This window comes from Bombyx mandarina, chromosome 21 (assembly GCF_030267445.1).
Source record: "Bombyx mandarina strain Sakado chromosome 21, ASM3026744v2".
Classification (NCBI taxonomy): Eukaryota; Metazoa; Arthropoda; class Insecta; order Lepidoptera; family Bombycidae; genus Bombyx; species Bombyx mandarina.
In genome coordinates this window covers 6,698,855-6,717,057 of record NC_143227.1, presented here as the reverse complement: position 1 = coordinate 6,717,057, position 18,203 = coordinate 6,698,855, and the positions used below count along the sequence as shown (strand labels likewise).

The window sequence follows — 18,203 nt, the reverse complement described above, 5'->3', positions numbered from 1 at the left end:
GCTCAACTTTCTTTGCGTACACCTAAACGCAGTCTCAACAATTACGGTCTTGTCTTATTGCAAAGAGCAGATAATTGAATAGTGGATGAAGTTCTGTCGTGACTTTGTTCGGAATCTGACATTCGTGGCTTGTACTAGTGATGTGACGATCCGGGATACTGACTGTAAAAGACTAGACAAGATAATGAAGGTTCGCTGTATACGTTGTCGTGACGTGTCCTGTGGCGTACCTATTGTGTGTTTTATGAATACGACAACAAGACAAGACGGTGATTATTTTAATTATAGTATATCCTAGAATTTGTTTTCACGACCGCGTAATTGTTATTTAGGTCAGTGCACCAAATGGTTTTTCCGTCAAATGTATAGGCATTGGTATCATAAAAGCAATGGATATAAAATGAAATTCCTGATTATTAATTTCTTGGCTGATTATTATTTTATTTTTTATTTTATGTTTATTGCCCTTTTATGTAGACGAGCATACGGTCCACCTGATGGTGAGTGGTTACCGTCGCCCATGGACTTCAGCAATGCCAGGGGCAGAGCCAAGCCAAGATGTCTATCGCTTAATACTCTCCACAAGCCTCGTTTGAAGAAGGACATGTCATAGCGCTCGGGAAACACAGTGGAGGGGAGCTCATTCCATAGCAGGATGGTATGTGGCAAAAAATACCTCTGGAAACGCACTGTGGATGACCGCAGTGGCTCAACAATTCCTCAGAGCACGCCCCATGGAACATACGGTACAAAATACAGAGGAAACCGAAGTCCCTCCGCAGACCCAGAGGTTCCAAACGATCCGTGAGAATGGGATTATCGACAATTTCTTTAGTTTTAGTCAATTATTTTCTTCGATATTAATAGTAGTATTCAGTTCAATAAAATCCCGGCACCACATCCTCATTGCTAGCGCCAAACATCCATTAAGGTGCGGCCACCCGTATTTCTATTTTGTCTCGTTCAGAAACCTTCGGGCCACTTTATTTTCTATTTATGGAAAGGTAAAGGAAGAACTCGTGATTGCCGACCGGACTCTTATATTATAATTGACGTATGCAATTATAATTACATTATGTTGGTTCTATTAAAAATGATTTCTAGCATAATTGGTTGTTATCATGCTGCTTTTTTATTATTTGTTAAATAATGTATTAAATCATTATTTGGTAATGACGTGGTAATACGTGACAATAATTATGTTTTATAATACTTTTATTAAATAAATCGTGTTTTATTGTTTACTAGCTGACCCGGCAGACTTCGTAGTCCCTCAATCGATAAATAGAAGACCTAAACTTTTATATAAAAGAAACTTAAAACAAACAAAAGGAATCCGTCCGACGGAGGACACATCAAAGTAAAAACAAAATTATTATTTTTATTCAATTCCGAGCACTTTCATATTTATCTACCTTTTAAATCTTCTCTGGACCTCCGCAAATAATTCAAGACCAAAATTAGCCAAATCGGTATAGCCGTTCTCGAGTTTTAGCAAGACTAAAGAACATTTTTTTTTTTTTTTTCCTACCTAAGCTGAGTGCCTTGAGAGGCTATATCAGCGTAACCCTAACTTTTGTAGGTGAGCTCACGGGGCTCAAACCTGATGACGTTGCTAACACGAACCCTAGCAAGAGCCGTGCTTCGCAGAATCTACCACCGGATCGGAAACGCGACCCACTGAGAAGATCCGGCGAGAAACTCAGTGGGCTGTGTCTGGGAGTTAATTTACTCGTCGAGCCCTTCGTCGCAAGCGACGGGTTCGACGAGAACGATGACCGGTGCTTGAAGTACCTAGAAGCACCGTTAGTGGATCGGGAGGATCCGAGATGACGTGTTTTGGGTGACGTCGACTGCTTTCCATTCTGTCCGCAGGATCGGGAATGTAGTTACCGGCGGCCACGATGAGAGGGTTCTCGTGTCGTGCCGCTTTATCGAAGTGGCGCATTGACGCCGACTGCATATACTTACTGGTGGACTCTAAGTCCAGGTCGTCATGGAGGTCGACGTTCCTGACGAACCACGGGGCTCCGACGGCTATCCTGCAAAAACGGGATTGAATGATTTGGAATGTCTTTAAGTGAGTGCGGGCCGCGTGAGCGAACACTACACTTGCATAGGTCATGACGGGGCGTATGCAAGTTTTGTAGAGTGTCACCTTATTTCTAAGGGACATTTTACTTCGCCTACATATCATCGGGTAGAGACGTCCTAGAATGAAGGCGGCACGGTCGCGTACCGTCTTGATGTGGGGGCGGAATGTCATCCTACTGTCGAGGGTGACGCCTAAATATTTGACCTTCGGGGCCCACGGTATGGGCTGGTCGAACATCGTGATTGGGCGAATGGCGGGGGCGGGGGTGTTGACGCGCCTAGTCGGGAGGGGGATGCTCAGCGTGGTGTTCGGAGGGCGACCCCTTTTGAAGAGCACCGCTGTGCTCTTCGTGGGGTTGATGTCGATGAGCCACTTCCGGAACCACTGTCCCATGGTGGTGGCTGCGGTCTGAAGTCGTCGATGAAGCAACGCCTTCTTCCTACACGAGTAGTAGATGGCGGTGTCATCGGCGAAGAGCGCCAGATGGGTCTCCGGAGACCGGGGTATATCATTGATATACAAACTAAATAGTAACGGGGAGAGGGCGGAGCCTTGCGGGACTCCGGCTGTGACGTGACGGGGCCGGGAACGCGTTCCCTCGACTCGATATCGGAACGAACGGTTCGACAAGTAGTCTCGTATGATGAGCACGAGTCTGTCTGGCACTCCCATGTTATACAGTTTGTATATCAAACCGTTGTGCCAGACTTTGTCGAACGCCTTCGCTATATCGAAGAAGAGGGCTCCTGTCGGAATGGGTTTCCGCCTATTCAGCCCTAGTAAGATGTGCTCCGTGAGGCGGTGCACTTGATGGACGCACGAGTGTCTGGCGCGGAATCCAAACTGCTCGTCTATCAGAATTTTGTTCGCGGATACGAAGTCCCAGAGGCGTTTACGAAGGAGCCGTTCGTATAGTTTGCCTATCGCCGGGAGGAGACTGATGGGGCGGTAACTCGCGGTTTCGTTCTTCGGTTTGCCCGGCTTGTGTATGCCGATAACGTCCGCTTTTTTCCACGCCGCGGGAAAGATGCAGTTCGTCATAGCAGCATTTAATATGGTGGCCAACATCGTTATCAGTTGGGCTGGTAACAATTGAAGCGCGCGGTTGCGGATGCCGTCGGAGCCGGGAGCTTTCCGTGGTTGTAGGCTAACGATCGCCTCCTTAACCTCGGAAGTGGTAATGGGGGGTAACGCGTCCGAGGGCGGCAGGGAAGCTCTGCGCTCGACCTCCCTGTCGACTAACTCGGTGTGTTCGGGGTCCGCGTGTTGAGTGCTGGTGGTGCACTGCTCTTGCAGTGCATCGGCCAGCAACTCTGCCTTGTCATCGTCATCGTAAGCCGGTGATTGGCCTGAGGGGCGTACGAGAGGCGGCATAGTGGCTATAGTTTCGGACTAAAGAACAGCAATTCATTTTTATATATATAGGTATAGATTATTTACTCTGGACGTGCAGACAAACTCGCGGCCTGACAATTGTAGGATAATTGGTTATTGACATCATAAGGATGTGAAATTTCAATTGTATTGCATAAAGGCATTCCCGCTGTTGAAGCCAAAATAAATGACTATTTGTGATAATTACCCGGATATATTATTATACACACATTATACATTATTATACATACATACGTACGTATTATAAATTTTAATCATTTTGTTGTTGATTAGGAACTAACTATAATTATAATTATACAACGGATTTAGTCTTTTGTTTGGGAGTTTGCTTTAAAAAGGATCTTACGCATTAATACGTGCAGTTTAAATTGTAATTAAGTAAGCCGTTTTAAAATAAACAAACGTAGTCATCGCTCTCCTGGTATTATGGGATTTTTTTATTTGTAGACAATTGCTTTTTTAGCAGAATAACGAAGCTACTGTTATGCCGACGTTGTTTTGAATAAAACAAAACATCGCAGGGCATAAAATGGATTATGAAAGGTTCGTGGCGCATGAATGAAATTTAATCTCGCAGGTGTCCGCGGGTTGTTAATAGGACCGTAAACTGTTATAGTTCGATGAAAATGATTTTTCTCGTAACGTTTTCAATACAAATCAACTACACTGACAGATTAATTTAAAGTTACATTTCTGCTCCGACAATGAATCTATGTGCTCGATGCGAGTTTTTAAACGTTCTCGATAGCGTAAAAGTTAACTCATATATGTATGGAATGGGATCGTTTGCGTACGTTTGCCGCTAGGGGCGCTGTTCCAACTGCATACTAAATTGGCTTAACTTTTACGCCATCGAGAACGTTAAGAAACTCGCACTAAGCACACTAGTTTCAACTTTTACATTACTTAAGATAATACAGAGTGACATATAAAGCTGTAATGAGATCTTGTATTTACCATGTGTTCTGTGTTGTTTTTACGATTACATTAAAGGTAAGACATCATAAGTATGTAACTGTTAATTGGCATCTACAAAAGGAAATGTACTCCAGCGCGTTTGATTATCATCGAAAGTTGGTTACCTTGCACGTAATGTAGTTTATTTTGTGTAACATTGATGGCCGCTAGTCGCCTTCGATTGAAATTGCGGGATAACCAAATATGAACGAGCTAAAGTAAGAAATTGGGTAGGTTTTTAGCTTGGGAAAATTGTTTGAAGGATGGGACAGTAGTTATTCCATATCCAATACTTCCAGAAACTTCAATCTTGTGTGTTAGAGTGGGTGAACTGTAAGGTCTATCCTGTGAGGCTATTATAGCGTCTTATATCACTATCACTTAAAACTCCGAGTGTTTAATTGGTACGTTCAACTAGATTTAAAAAAAAAACCGAATCAGTTAATTTTTTCATAAACTATACTTTTATGTATAGATGCTTATGCAACACACATATATAATATGTAGTACTAGGAGGACTGCTCGTTCGAAATTATACAAAATTTTAAATTCGACAAAAGCGATTAATTCATAAAATTCGGTAGACAGCGGCTTGGCTCTGCCCCTGGCATTGCTGAAGTCCATGGGCGATGGTATAACCATTCACCATCAGGTGAGCCGTATGCTCGTCTGTCTACAAGGGCGATACAAAAACCCACTATTAATTAAGATGGATTTGGAAGTCGTCGTGACCTAAAGGATAAGACGTCCGGTGCATTCGTGTGTAGCGATGCACCGGTGTTCGAATCCCGCAGGCGGGTACCAATTTTTCTAATGAAATACGTACTCAAGAAATGTTCACGATTGACTTCCACGGTGAAGGAATAACATCGTGTAATAAAAATCAAACCCGCAAAATTATAATTTGCGTAATCACTGGTGGTAGGACCTCTTGGGAGTCCGCACGGGTAGGTACCACCACCCCGCTTATTTCCGCCGTGAAGCAGTAATGCGTTTCGGTTCGAAGGGTGGGGTAGCCGTTGTAACTATACTGAGACCTTAGAACTTATATCTCATGGTGGGTGGCGCATTTACGTTGTAGATGTCTATGGGCTCCAGTAACCACTTAACACCAGGTGGGCTGTGAGCTCGTCCACCCATCTAAGCAATAAAAAAATAAAAATAAAAAAAAAGATGTTAAACAATTAAATTACTTAGAGTGAATTTGTTTTCGTGCGAGAATCGCAGAGTTTTAATCCGATGTCATCAGTTCGATTCGTGTTATTAGGGCGGAAGGCTCCCACGGGCGCCGCAACCTCTCACACCGAAGCGAACACGTCCGCGTTCCACCACTTCAATTAGAAGCGCAATCAATTTTCACTGCGTTGTTCAATTCCGAGCGCCCAACGCGGCAACGGTGGCAAATGCAAATTTAGCGTTCGGTCGCGGCGTTTGTGACGCGGTCGGCGTTCCGTACAAGAATTTTATTTTATTTCTATAGCGTTAATTCAAAACGCGGAGAAAAAACCTATCCAAAAAAAAAATAGGGTGCTGCACCGAAACAAACCAAGACTTTTTAATATAATGTATCTAATTAAATCTACCGCCGTACTGATGCTTGAAATCATTAGCATCTGAATATATAAGCAATCGGATGGAAACATAGTTGAACAGACAATAATGTATAAATTAAAAAGGGACAAAAATCAATTAAAAAAAAATTACCCGCATCTCGAACATTGCGTAAAAAGTTAATAGCTATTAAGACGTTATTCAACGCAGATAATTTAGTAGAACATATTACATAACGTACAGCGATAAGGCGACAATAAATTAGAAAGCCTGTCACGGGAACAGAAGACAATCAGTTGTCCATCAACATGAAAATCGTTACCGTCCTCATTGAAACCGCCAATAATCAATGGGTAATAACGCTGCTAATGACATCGTCAATTCATTCAGTAAAAGTGTTAGTAATGTGTTCGCACCATTACTTGTCCGCCTCCTAACACTTGGCCATTATGTTCTGTTACCTTTTACTTCATGATCGCATTGATTATGTTATGAGAATGGGTTCGTGAATTAATAAGAAACTAGAGGAAGCGGCCACTTTACGGAGATCATCTTTGCATATTAGAATTGTGAGTTCAGTATCAGATACAGCTTAATTAGAGGTTAAAGTAATTTGCTTTCTGTATCGTTTATATGGGAACTGTAATTACTTCGGAACTGAGATCATAATTTACGTTATTCGAACTGGCCTTTGTGACCGAATAACATACAATTGTTACCAAAATGGCACACGGTATCATGGCACAGAGAGGGCTGGTGGTCGTGGCGCCGACGACCGCCAGTCCGACGTCCCGAGGGGAGGGTGATGGGAGAGATGTGCTCCGCACTAAACGCTTCACTTTCCCCCCTTTGCCTTTTCATGAGTTCTGTCTCATGTGAGGTTAGGATGTTGGTTGTTGAGCGACAGGAGGTTTTAGTCGGTTCGACTCCGACATGCTCCGCCCGCCGTCCCCAGTGGAGGGCGGAAGTCCGGCGATTTCCTCCTGACCAAAAAAAAAAAAACGGTATGATGGCGGTTAACTTGATTCAGCTGCTTACCGAAATTTAGTCCTTTGAAAGCATCTCTTTTGTCGTGAAAGAAGAAACAATAGCATAGTTTTTTTTTGTTCTGATGTATTTTGTTTTCTTTATATCCTGAGGGTGATGATATTTAAAGAAATCCTTATATTATACCTTATACCTCGTTTCGATTGGCGAGCATGGACAGACGTTGTTCTAATGAAGTCAAATTACAAACTGTCCAACTTCAAATTGGGTAGCGTGTATTGGGCGTTCATGAGTTCCGGTAATCGCTTTAGCTCAGACAGCTCGAAGTTCATCTATCCACTCATATTGGCTTTAAATAAAAAAAGTCAGTTACTTACCGGTAAAATTAAAATCTGCGGTGTTAATTTTTACAATAAATTGTAAACGCACACGTTCTAGAAACAAGTTGAAGTATTTTACATCTGTTTCGTGATACGGTACCAATAAACTAAAACTGTGTTTTATAACCAACAATGTAAATAAAATATAAAAATTAGAAGAAGTGCTAATTCAAGAGCCAGGCTTTGTTATACACTGCTTGCTATAGACATTAATTTACTAAAACCTAACATATTTATGCGTATTACATAAATAATATTTGCTTTCTAAATCAAGTCTAATTATAGCATAATTCGCTTTTATTTTTATTAGTGTTTATTCTTGTTTTTTCTTTTTCTACAGCTTTCATTTTGACCTCGAATACATTTTTTTATCAATTAGATTAAGAAATATTAAGTAATACATGATCACTCAGATATCAATTATTTACAATTACAATTACAAAAAATGGATGCTCCATGTAATGCTGGATAATCTTTAAAACAAGAACGAGAGGATTCCCCAGGCAAATATTTAATGTTTCCCTTTTTGAATTCGCTTAATTATCTTGGTAGCTAATTACACAGTCAAGGAACGGATGAAATTGCAACAAAACCACGGCGATGTCCAAGACGAACGGAAGAAATCAAACAGTTACTTTTCCTGTGTACCATTGCGCTTTAGTAACATTGTTGAGGTGATTTAATCCTACAGCTCGGTATTTATTGGCCAGTTCTAAGTGCGATATATACATAGTACTTAGATTTCACAGAGCTCTGTCACGCTTAGACTCGTTGTTTATGCGGTAGGTGTGAGCAGAATGGATACTGAAGTTAGAATAAAGGCGACTTAACCCCGGAAGCGAGCCGTATCGCGAGGATAGCTACGTCGATCTTTGTTTATGCGAAGATACAGAAGCATTATATTACGTAGACAGTTTGAGCACATAAAATATGTTGAAAGCTATATTGAATGTTCTAAAATATTGTGTATCCCCATGCAAATGACTTCCGTGATCGCATGACGCATTGTGTACAGAAAACGAAAGCTGTAAATCGAATTTTACGTTTATTGCCTGTGTTTGGCAGACGAGCATATGGCCCATCTGATGGTGAGTGGTTACCGTTGCTCATGGACGTCAACAATGACAGAGTCAAAGTCAGGCCGCTGCCTACTGTTTCTGTCTAACCTTATGCAAGCATAAGCAGTTAAGCGTTCCAATAATGTCAGTTGCAGCTTATACCTGAAGGTGGATGGAGGTATTCACGTTGTTGAGATCTATTTCGATCCGGTGGTAGATTCTGCGAAGTACTGTTCTTGCTAGAGCCAGTGTTAGCAAATTCTCACCTAGCAGTCATAGCGTAGCTGAGCCCCTTAGCTTACCAGCGAAATAGGAAAAAAACCAGTAACGACTTAGCACTATGTTAACCGTGTGCCCAAAAGTATGTCGACAGTGAATAAAATTTGGCGTTTTATTATTTATTATGCTTTAGAACAGAACAGTGACTAGCAGATGTCGTGAGCGGTTGTTCTAGTGTAAGCTAGGAATCATTACGGCATTACCGACTGACACAAAATCTCAGCACGATTGCTGATTGATTTAGCTCAGATATAATAATGGTTGGGTTCAATCTAACTTTCATTGTGATTGTCAACGAAACAACTTCCTCATTATACCATGAAAATACAAAAATTTTAGAAGCCGTAATTGCCTCTGTTCGATTTATTTGTGTTTTTTTGTTTTGTCATTTTTATTAAAGGGCTTTTTTTACTTTCACCGGATATTAATAGTTTCTTGGGTGGTAATTGGATTGATGACGTAAAGGATTATCGTTTTTTAAATTTAAATGTTCATACATCTATAGATAAATGAATTGCTGTTCGTTATTCTCGTTAAAACTCGAGAACGGCTGGATTTAGCTAATTTTGGTCTTGAATTATTTGTGGAAGTCCAGAGAAGGTTTAATAGGTAGATAAATATGAAAATGCTCGGAATTAAATAAAAATAACAATTTTGTTTTTCCTTTGATGTCCCCCGCGTCGGACGGATTCCTTTTGTTTGTTTTAAGTTTATTTTATACAAAAATTTAGATCTTCTATTCATCGATTGAGGCACTACGAAGTCCGCCGGGTCAGCTAGTACATAATAAATATTAATTTGCAATGTGGTCTGTATTGAATGATGACAAAGTTCAAATCCCGTAAACCTATCTCTGCAATGCAGTAAAATAATGAAATCAATCGGAAAAAAAAATCTTGTATTACCTTGTAAGGTTCTACACTTTTCCAGCAGTCTATGATGATAGTATTACGTAAAAACGTAATTAGGTCATTCTTCGATTTCTTAACCTACAAAACTGAAGCATTAAGGAAGTAACACCATTATCATTGACAGCTTCGTGCATGATAGGAAGTTCGGGCATACATACGAATGGTAATCCAAAACGCGTACTGAATTATAATATGTTTTTAAAACTTGTTTACATTACACACACTAGCAATTGTGTACTTTAACGTGCAAGCATTAGCGATCATTTCCGAACGGAGAGCTAATAAGATTAAATGTCAAATTTGAAAAGCGAAGAGTAGGTGCTGCGTAAGCGGCGCATATTTATTTATACAAGATTTTCACGCGATTTTAGATTTGGTACCCGGCCGGCGTTGTTCCGGTTTCGGTCGACTCTGGCCGAGCGGTGAAAACCAAGAATTCCGTTAAGCGACACGGGGACAATTGGAGCAATTGCCCCGACCGACAACGAACAAAATCGAGATGCAGCCAATTGTGCAATGCGCAGGTATCAACCGATGATAACACCGACAAGCCATTTGTTTTCGTAGTATTTGACGTAAAAAATAGAAAATTTATACATTGTAACATGTACACGTACCATTCGGCTGTGGAATGAGCTCCCCTCCACGGTGTTTCCCGAGCGCTATGACATGTCCTTATTCAAACGAGGCTTGTGGAGATTATTATATTGGATAAAATTTTATTGATTTTAGGCTGTATGCTCTGCTCTTATTTATAGTGTAACACTAGATGGCGCCACTTTTGTACATCCTTCCTTCTTGCCATCTTGTATGCGGTGTGTAAATGTGTGTGAATTAATTATTAAAAATAAAACGTATAGTTCAAAGAATTCTTGTTTATCAACGTAATCTCAATATATTAAACGGTAGGCAGCGGCTTGGCTCTGCCCCTGGCATTGCTGAATTCCATGGGCGACGGTACCACTAACCATCAGGTGGGCTGTATGCTCGTCTGCCTACAAGGGCAATAAAAAAAACATTAGATTTGACTAGTTTTTAAATTAAATTGCACGTTAAAAAGAAAGTTTAATTTTCTTTAAGTGCGAATCATAAACTTGTTTACGCACGCGACTACCAAAGCTATTATCCGCCGATTAAAATTCCGCGTTTTAATAAAAGAGCTTTTAAGCTACAAGAAGCATTACCGGTGTTTCTGAACAACGGTAGCCACCTTTCACCGTCGTTGATCAGCCGGAGAATAAGACGTGTTTCTAAATAATTATGCTTTAGTCTGATTTTTAGTCATCAAAAAGTTATGCACAGAATAAAAACATAAAAAAAAAGAAATGGAAAACCACAATTTGAAATTGAACTAATTAATGTAATGTAGGCTGGTACATTTTTTTGTAAGTTGCAGTGAGATGGAGATTTATATCGTAAGGAGCAAGTCCTGATCGTTTTCTGATTCTTTTTAGTGGTAAACTAGCTTACATTGGTTTACGGTGGACCACTCGAGATCACCGTGGGCAATTTTTTCCTCTACTTATTAGCTGGTAGCCTAAGGCTGTGCAAGCTACGCCCAGATGAGTAGGTTAGCTTACGGGCTCAATCTGAGCGAATTTGCTAACATTAGCCCCAACAAGAGCAGTGCTTCGCAGAATCTACCACCGTAAACCATTTTTAAATGTATACTTATTATTTTTCAATATTTAACCAACTTCAATAGGTTCTCAATTCGGGCCGATTGATAATCACGATTTAAATTTACAAAAACTAGAGATTATTAACCAAGAGAAACTGTTCATCGCTAAATACAAAAGTTATTCGCGGAAACGAAGGTTGCCAGATTTGGAAAAAGAAAAGAAAGCGCTAAATGCGTAGGTGCATAAAGTGCATAATCTTTCGGTGCATAAAAATACCTTTATTTGGTGTCTGTCGTGGTCTGCGCTTTAATTTATCCGATTGAGTTTATACAATTGTTATTGGCACTACATGGTAAGTCTCTTGCAATAATCAAAGTAGGATACACAAAGTAGTATTGTCAACAAACAAATGTATTTCAAAGAAGTCGTCGTGGCCTAAGAGATAAGACGTCCGGTGCATTCGTGTTGAGCGATGCACCTGTGTTCGAATCCCAGGCGGGTACCAATTTTTCTAATGAATTACGTACTCAACAAATGATCACGATTGACTTCCACGGTGAAGGAATAACATCGTGTAATAAAAGTGAAACCCGCAAAATTATAATTTGCGTAATTACTTGTGGTAGGACCTCTTGTGAGTCCGCGCGAGTAGGTACCACCGTCCTACCTATTTCTGCTGTGAAGCAGTAATGCGTTTCGGTTTGAAGGGTGGGGCAGCCATTGTAACTATACTGAGATCTTAGAACTTATATCTCAAGGTGGGTGGCGCATTTACGTTGTAGATGTCCACGGGCTCCAGTAACCACTTAACATCAGGTGGGCTGTGAGCTCGTCCACACATCTAAGCAATAAAATAAAAATTACGAGCTAAGAGGATAAGTCGTTTGTGATTTTCTTGTTTTTTTTATATTGTGAGTAACCAAGCGTCGATGTAACCGTTCGCTATTTAACACCTCCCGTCTACGATCAATCTATTTCTTTACTAAAGTTCATTAATTAAAGGTTGATCTGTCAACAAGAAGCGTTTTCTCATGGTGCTGGTTTAACTAATCTAATAGACAATGAGTTAAATCAACCGCTCTGTAAGTCGGGGTAGGGACGAAGCCTATTGTTCATTGTTATTAATTCAATGTTAGATACACCCAAGTTCTCGTCGAATACAAACAACTAGAGCTGTTTAATTAATGGATTTTAAATGTACGATTATTGTCAGTTTTGTTTGTGATTTAATGTTTCATTGTCGTTTCTAATTTTGCTTTTAGTGGGACCAGATTATTTCAATTGTGACAGTACTTCCTCATTTCCTCGGTTCTATGAGCTCACGGGCCACAAGGACGTATGAATTCCAATAGTGAAGCCCAAAGAGATTAATACCTGGTGTTTCGGGGTTACCGAAGTCAACGGACATAAATCGCTCAGTAGATACCCGTCTTGTTTCAAGATCGCCTTGTCGAAGTCTGCAGTGAATGCATCCAATGCTTCAATTATCATTACTTCCTTGAAATATTGGTGCGTTCCGATATTAAGGATAGGAAATCCGCATTTGAATATTGTTCAAACTTTCATCTCATTCTTCAAGATGGACGCATTTACTTTGTGAAGATTCCTGCTCCATAATTATTTGGTAAATAATATTTAACCAAGGAACGATCTATTATAGTCGTAAGACTACAACTGTACAATTACATAGAGCGGCATAATATCACGAATCTTTCGAACAGCAGAGTTAAAACACAAACACGAGTCGAACGTGAGCCGATATCGCAAATTAACAGTTTCCAGAAACAAAAAAAAAAACGACAAATATTTGACCTCCCATCGTGACATTGTGAGATATGGAAACGCCTATAACTGGAGCGTGTAAAATGACCCGACTTGTACATCCAACGGTTTGGTGGACCGCATCACATTTACTATAATGCAACAATTTTAGAACGAAGACGTGCATTCCTACGAACACGATGCGAATTTGAACGCCTCTGATCGAATAGCGGTATTGGGCTAGAGCGGGGAACCGCAGGGCGAATTTACGCAATAGAAATTAAACAACGTCAATCCTTATTGCAGACTTATAATCGCCGTTGAAACGTTTTTCTATTGCATTAAGTAGCTGAATGATCTCACAACCGTCCCGCCATCTAAATTGGAACGCATCGCGGCCCAAATGGGCAGGAAAGTGTTGACAGGTCCCAATATGCTCTGTAGTAGACGCTAAAAATACATACATATATAAATTTTGTTATTGATTATTTCTCCATGGTGGAAGTTTACTTTTAAAACAAATGTATAAACCTAACATATTTAAACCTTGCGGTTAACTTTTCTGGAATAGTCGCAACACTTGATACAGTAGTCCACGTGTGTTATTCATTAGAATTCGTGATTAGGTTTTTTACCAACAAAACATAATGAAACTTTTAACAGTTGTGTATTATTATTTAACATATCACTAGTGGTCCCGCAGTAGTCGAAATTCGACTATAATTAATTGAAATTGTAAGTTTGTACATTATTATGATTCTATTTTCAAAGACTATTATACTTCTATAATCACAATTTCGCCAAGACTACACTATAGAAAAATATTAATAAAGACAAAAAAAAATTAATCTATTTTCAATTTGACCACAGACGTCAAGAACAAATGTTTGACAATAAATAAATGTACGCATGCGTGTGTGCGTCAAATACATGGTAGTGTGTGTAATGTTTCTTTAAATTGATTTAATGTATTTTTTAGGCATAATTTAAAAAAAAAAAAAATATTCTACACTCCTTCTCTATATTCTCTATAAGTGTGGGAAATTTCATACACCTCCATCTGCGCAATTTTAGTAAAAAGGGATACAAAGTTTTTCCATCACGTATTGATATATAGATAATAATTTGTTTTGTGCTTAAATCGGCAAACGTAAACTAAAATAATCAAAACACGGAAACTAGTGTGGACTGACGGAACATAAGGCATTGCGGAGGTTGCATCTGCATAGTTTTCCGTAGGGCGGAATGAGCTGGGAGAGTGCCTGCGAGTTGTGCGCCTTAGTACCGGCTTGCGCAGTTCCGCTTGCATCGTTGTCGCGGCCGCACGCGCACGCCGCGCCATGAATAAGTCTCTGTTTGTACTCCTCGCGCTCGCCGCTGTCGCCTATGCCGACGAACCTCGCGGCTTAGATTTCAACCCTTGGACATGGCTATCGGCCACGAACAGAAACAAATCTCCCTCGATCATGGACTATTTCTTCCCACCGTCCCGAACGCCCAAACAATCAAACCTCGATCCGCCCGCCGATCGCAGGCCACCTCCTACCACGCAAAGTACGGACAGCACCCCGACAATGACGACCCTAGAAGAACGTACTACGTACGCGAAAAAAATCTCCACGAAAACTAAGTCGACTGTTCCGGTAACAAACCCTACAGCCACGACATCACCAAAAACCAAAAAGGGCACTCGGAAACCTACTACGACACATGAAACTAAAATAACGCAGAGTAAAACGGAAACGATCCCGCCGGCTACGAAAGACGCGACCGCTACTACGTCGAGGCCTACAAAACATTACACAATCCGAACCATAGTTAGAACGACAGAAACCCCTACGGTTCAAGACGCAGACACGACACTGAATACGGATAGTACAGAAACAGTTTCCGCTGATACGGCTGGTATTACGGTAGATGGGCCTAAAGTTACTGCTTCGACGGCGAACATAGCAGACGAGACGAGATCCACGGACGCCGGTACCGCGAGCACCGTCACCCTGGACTCGACCACGCAAACGGAGACTACTATAGAACCGGCCGACAGTCGCGAAGGATATCTACCGCTGCGCGACAAGCCCCAACAAACTCAAGTCAAGATCAATGAGCAAAACAAAAAAGAGGTCAGTGATTTAATACTATTGCTCTTTTTAAATTGTTCACAGTCTAATAGCTACAGCTTTCCTGTTTTCTAATGCCATTGTTTCTCTCGAAACGTTTGTAAACTTATCATGTTCGAAAGACCACATAATTCGGTACATTAAAATCGCGGCGACCATTTCAATTCTCACGATAATTTATGTGTGTGTCAGTGCAACCGATAAAGTCCCTAAAGTTCGCTCGCTGTACGTGAACGCGAATAAATTGAAGTTAATTAGCCTCTAGAGAAAGGTTACTTACTGCGCATTCACTAGCTTCGCCTGCGTTTCCCACGTCATTCGCTTTTTTATTTATAAAATTATTAATAATTCTTGTAACTCGATGAAGTGTGTGTTCAATGTAAGAACTTGTAATAATAAAAAAAACAGTCTTTAACGCCCTCTGCCCATAAATGAATGAATGCGAACAATTACAATTAGTGAGATAATTGTTGCATATCGTAATTTTGATTGAGCCAGGGGCTTCTAATCATTCGCTTTAATTGTTTGCTGTTCAAGAAAAACAATAACGTAGCGTTTACGATTTCTTTCATCATTTAACATTTATGTTGTTTTAGAAATTTTCATAAAAAATCAGATGTATACGAATTCGCAGAACACGTTTTTAGATAGAGCACTTTTTTTTTTTAACCTATGCTGATAGCCTTGAGAGGCTATCTCAGCTTCGCCCTAACGTTTGTAGGTGAGCTCACGGGGCTCAACCGCAGAGTTGCTAACACTGACCCTAGCAAGAGCAGTGCTTCGCAGAATCTACCACCGGATAGGAAACGCGACCCACTGAGAAGATCCGGCGAGAAACTCAGTGGGCTGTATCTATGGGTTAGTTCGCTCGTCGAGCCCTTCGTCGCAAGCGACGGGTTCGACGAGGACGGTGACCGGGGATAGAGCACATTAGCTGTTAATTACATACGACAAGAGGGGTTTATACAAATCTGGGTGAAAGAGACCAATGGAATCGAATATTGATATTGTTAAACTCATACTTGTAATTCGACGTTATACAAGAACGCATTGTCAGTTTATTGACATCTATTTGTATGTTTTTGAGAATGAAATCAAATTTTACACTAAGATAAGAAAGTAATGTATTCGTTGTAAAAAATTTATATATGTATGTTTTAGCGCATTTTGAACTTCAGGCTAGATTATTTTATTTTTAATTAAAAAAATTGCTAGTTAATTTGTCTCAAGAATTCAGCAAATCTCAAAATGAAATTGTCGTAACGATTAAAAGTACAATCTTTCAGGACATCAAACGTGACAGACTGAGAAATGTTAAAACACAAACGTAATCAAGTGTAGCAGCAATTAGAGATTTCTATATAGAAGTGAAAAAAAAAACCACTTCTAGACGACTCATTGTACTTTCCTGTCATTAACGCGGCTGTGGTCGCAACGCCCGCCAAATTCTTGGGCAGACAAAAATTTATTTCGATTTCGTGGAGACATTGTTCACAAAGAGAAACTTTCACTCTTACAAATTCAATCTATCATTAGTTTTGTGAGTGAACAGTCCCTAATGGTTTATCTTTTGTACGCGTTTTTGAGAATGTCACTAATTATTTTCCTGAATCGACGCTATGTTTCATATTCATCTTTTGATTTATGACGGCTTTTGTTTTATGATATATGGTACATCACTACTTTTCAATCGGTAAGCGAATATTTTCATTGTGAAGTATGTGAGATGAATGAATGACTTAAGGTTCAGTTTCGCAATAACAGTATAGCTTTAGAAATAAGATTCGCATTATTTGGTAAAGATTAATTTCCAAATTTAACAAATTGCACCTTAATTTCGTATTTCATTTTGTGTGTAATAAGTAATCCGGATAATATTTATATAATATGACACTTTCTCGCAGAGTGTATCTCAAGAATCATGTTGATAGATGCACGGCTGTATAAAAAAAGAAACACAGTAACATATGTATTTTTAATACAATAATTTTAGGGATAAATTTGGAGAAATAAAATTTGAATTTTTAGTTCAATATTATAAAGTACTAGAAACGTCATAAATTTTGAATATGAGAAAAAATAAATACATTACGAAATTTTAACAGAAAAGAAAAAAAACAACAATTACTAAATGAGAATATCATAGACGTAGTCGAAGTTAATTAAGGATGCATTATTAAAGATAACTCAAAAACTACTTGTCAGATCTTGATAAAATTTAAACACGAGCACATGGAAAACATCAGCTCTCTCTCTCTCTCTCTTCCCAGCTATTTATCCCACAAGGTGGTGGGGTCAGCTTTCCTGACTTTACTCCTCCACTTCGCTCTGTCTTCGACATCCTCGTCAGCAACATTGCATTCTCTCTTGTCCTTCAGCACTACGTCCCTCCACCTTGTCTTGGGTCTGCCTCTAGGTCTCCGACCGGGGAGGTCGAGCAGTAGCGCCAAATTTCCGACGTAGTCAGGTGGCTTCCTTTTCACGTGACCATACCATCTCAGCCTACTCTCCTGCATCTTGTCGGCGATGTCCCGTACACCTAGACTTCCACGCACGTACTCGTTGCGGATTTTATCGAGCCTAGTCACGCCGCACATCCACCTCAGCATTTTCATTTCAGCAACTTGAATGGTATGTACGTTCCTTTTGGTTGCCGCCCATGTTTCGCTGCCATACATAAGAACAGGCCTTATTATGGTCTTATAGATCATACCCTTGAGCTTAACGGGCATCCTCCTATCGCAGGTGACACCACTTACTTCTCGCCATTTTAGCCACGCTGCGGCTATTCGGTGTTGAATGTTGCATTTTAAATTTCCAGATCTGTGCATCATAGTACCCAGATACTTGTATTGATCGCACATGTTTACAAGTTGACCGTCAATGGAAATCGGACTGTTGTCACCTGGATCTGGGTCATTAAAAGACATGTAATGTGTCTTCGCAACACTCAATATTAGGCCACCGGCTTATAACTGCTGTTTCCACAACAGGAGTGCCTCTCGTAGCTCTGTGCGGCTCTCGGTGCAGATAGCAACGTCGTCTGCATAGATGAAAGTCCACGAGGCTGAGGACTGCGCTACCTCA

The 18,203-nt window shown here is 40.3% G+C and overlaps 2 protein-coding genes across 3 annotated transcripts in view; one reads left to right on the top strand and one right to left on the bottom strand.

The window, feature by feature from the left end:
* The window catches only part of LOC114248619 (elongation factor-like GTPase 1), a 170,234-nt gene that overhangs the window by 80,364 nt on the left and 71,667 nt on the right, over positions 1-18,203 (bottom strand). The window lies entirely within an intron of this gene.
* dsx-c73A (doublesex cognate 73A) overlaps positions 12,326-18,203 on the top strand; it is a 66,147-nt gene continuing 60,269 nt past the window's right edge. For both annotated transcript variants that reach the window (XM_028181904.2, XM_028181905.2), the window contains exon 1: positions 12,326-15,119. In XM_028181904.2, coding sequence (XP_028037705.2) covers positions 14,337-15,119 — 783 coding nt within the window. In that variant the 5' untranslated portion in view covers positions 12,326-14,336. The remainder of the gene's footprint in view (positions 15,120-18,203) is intronic.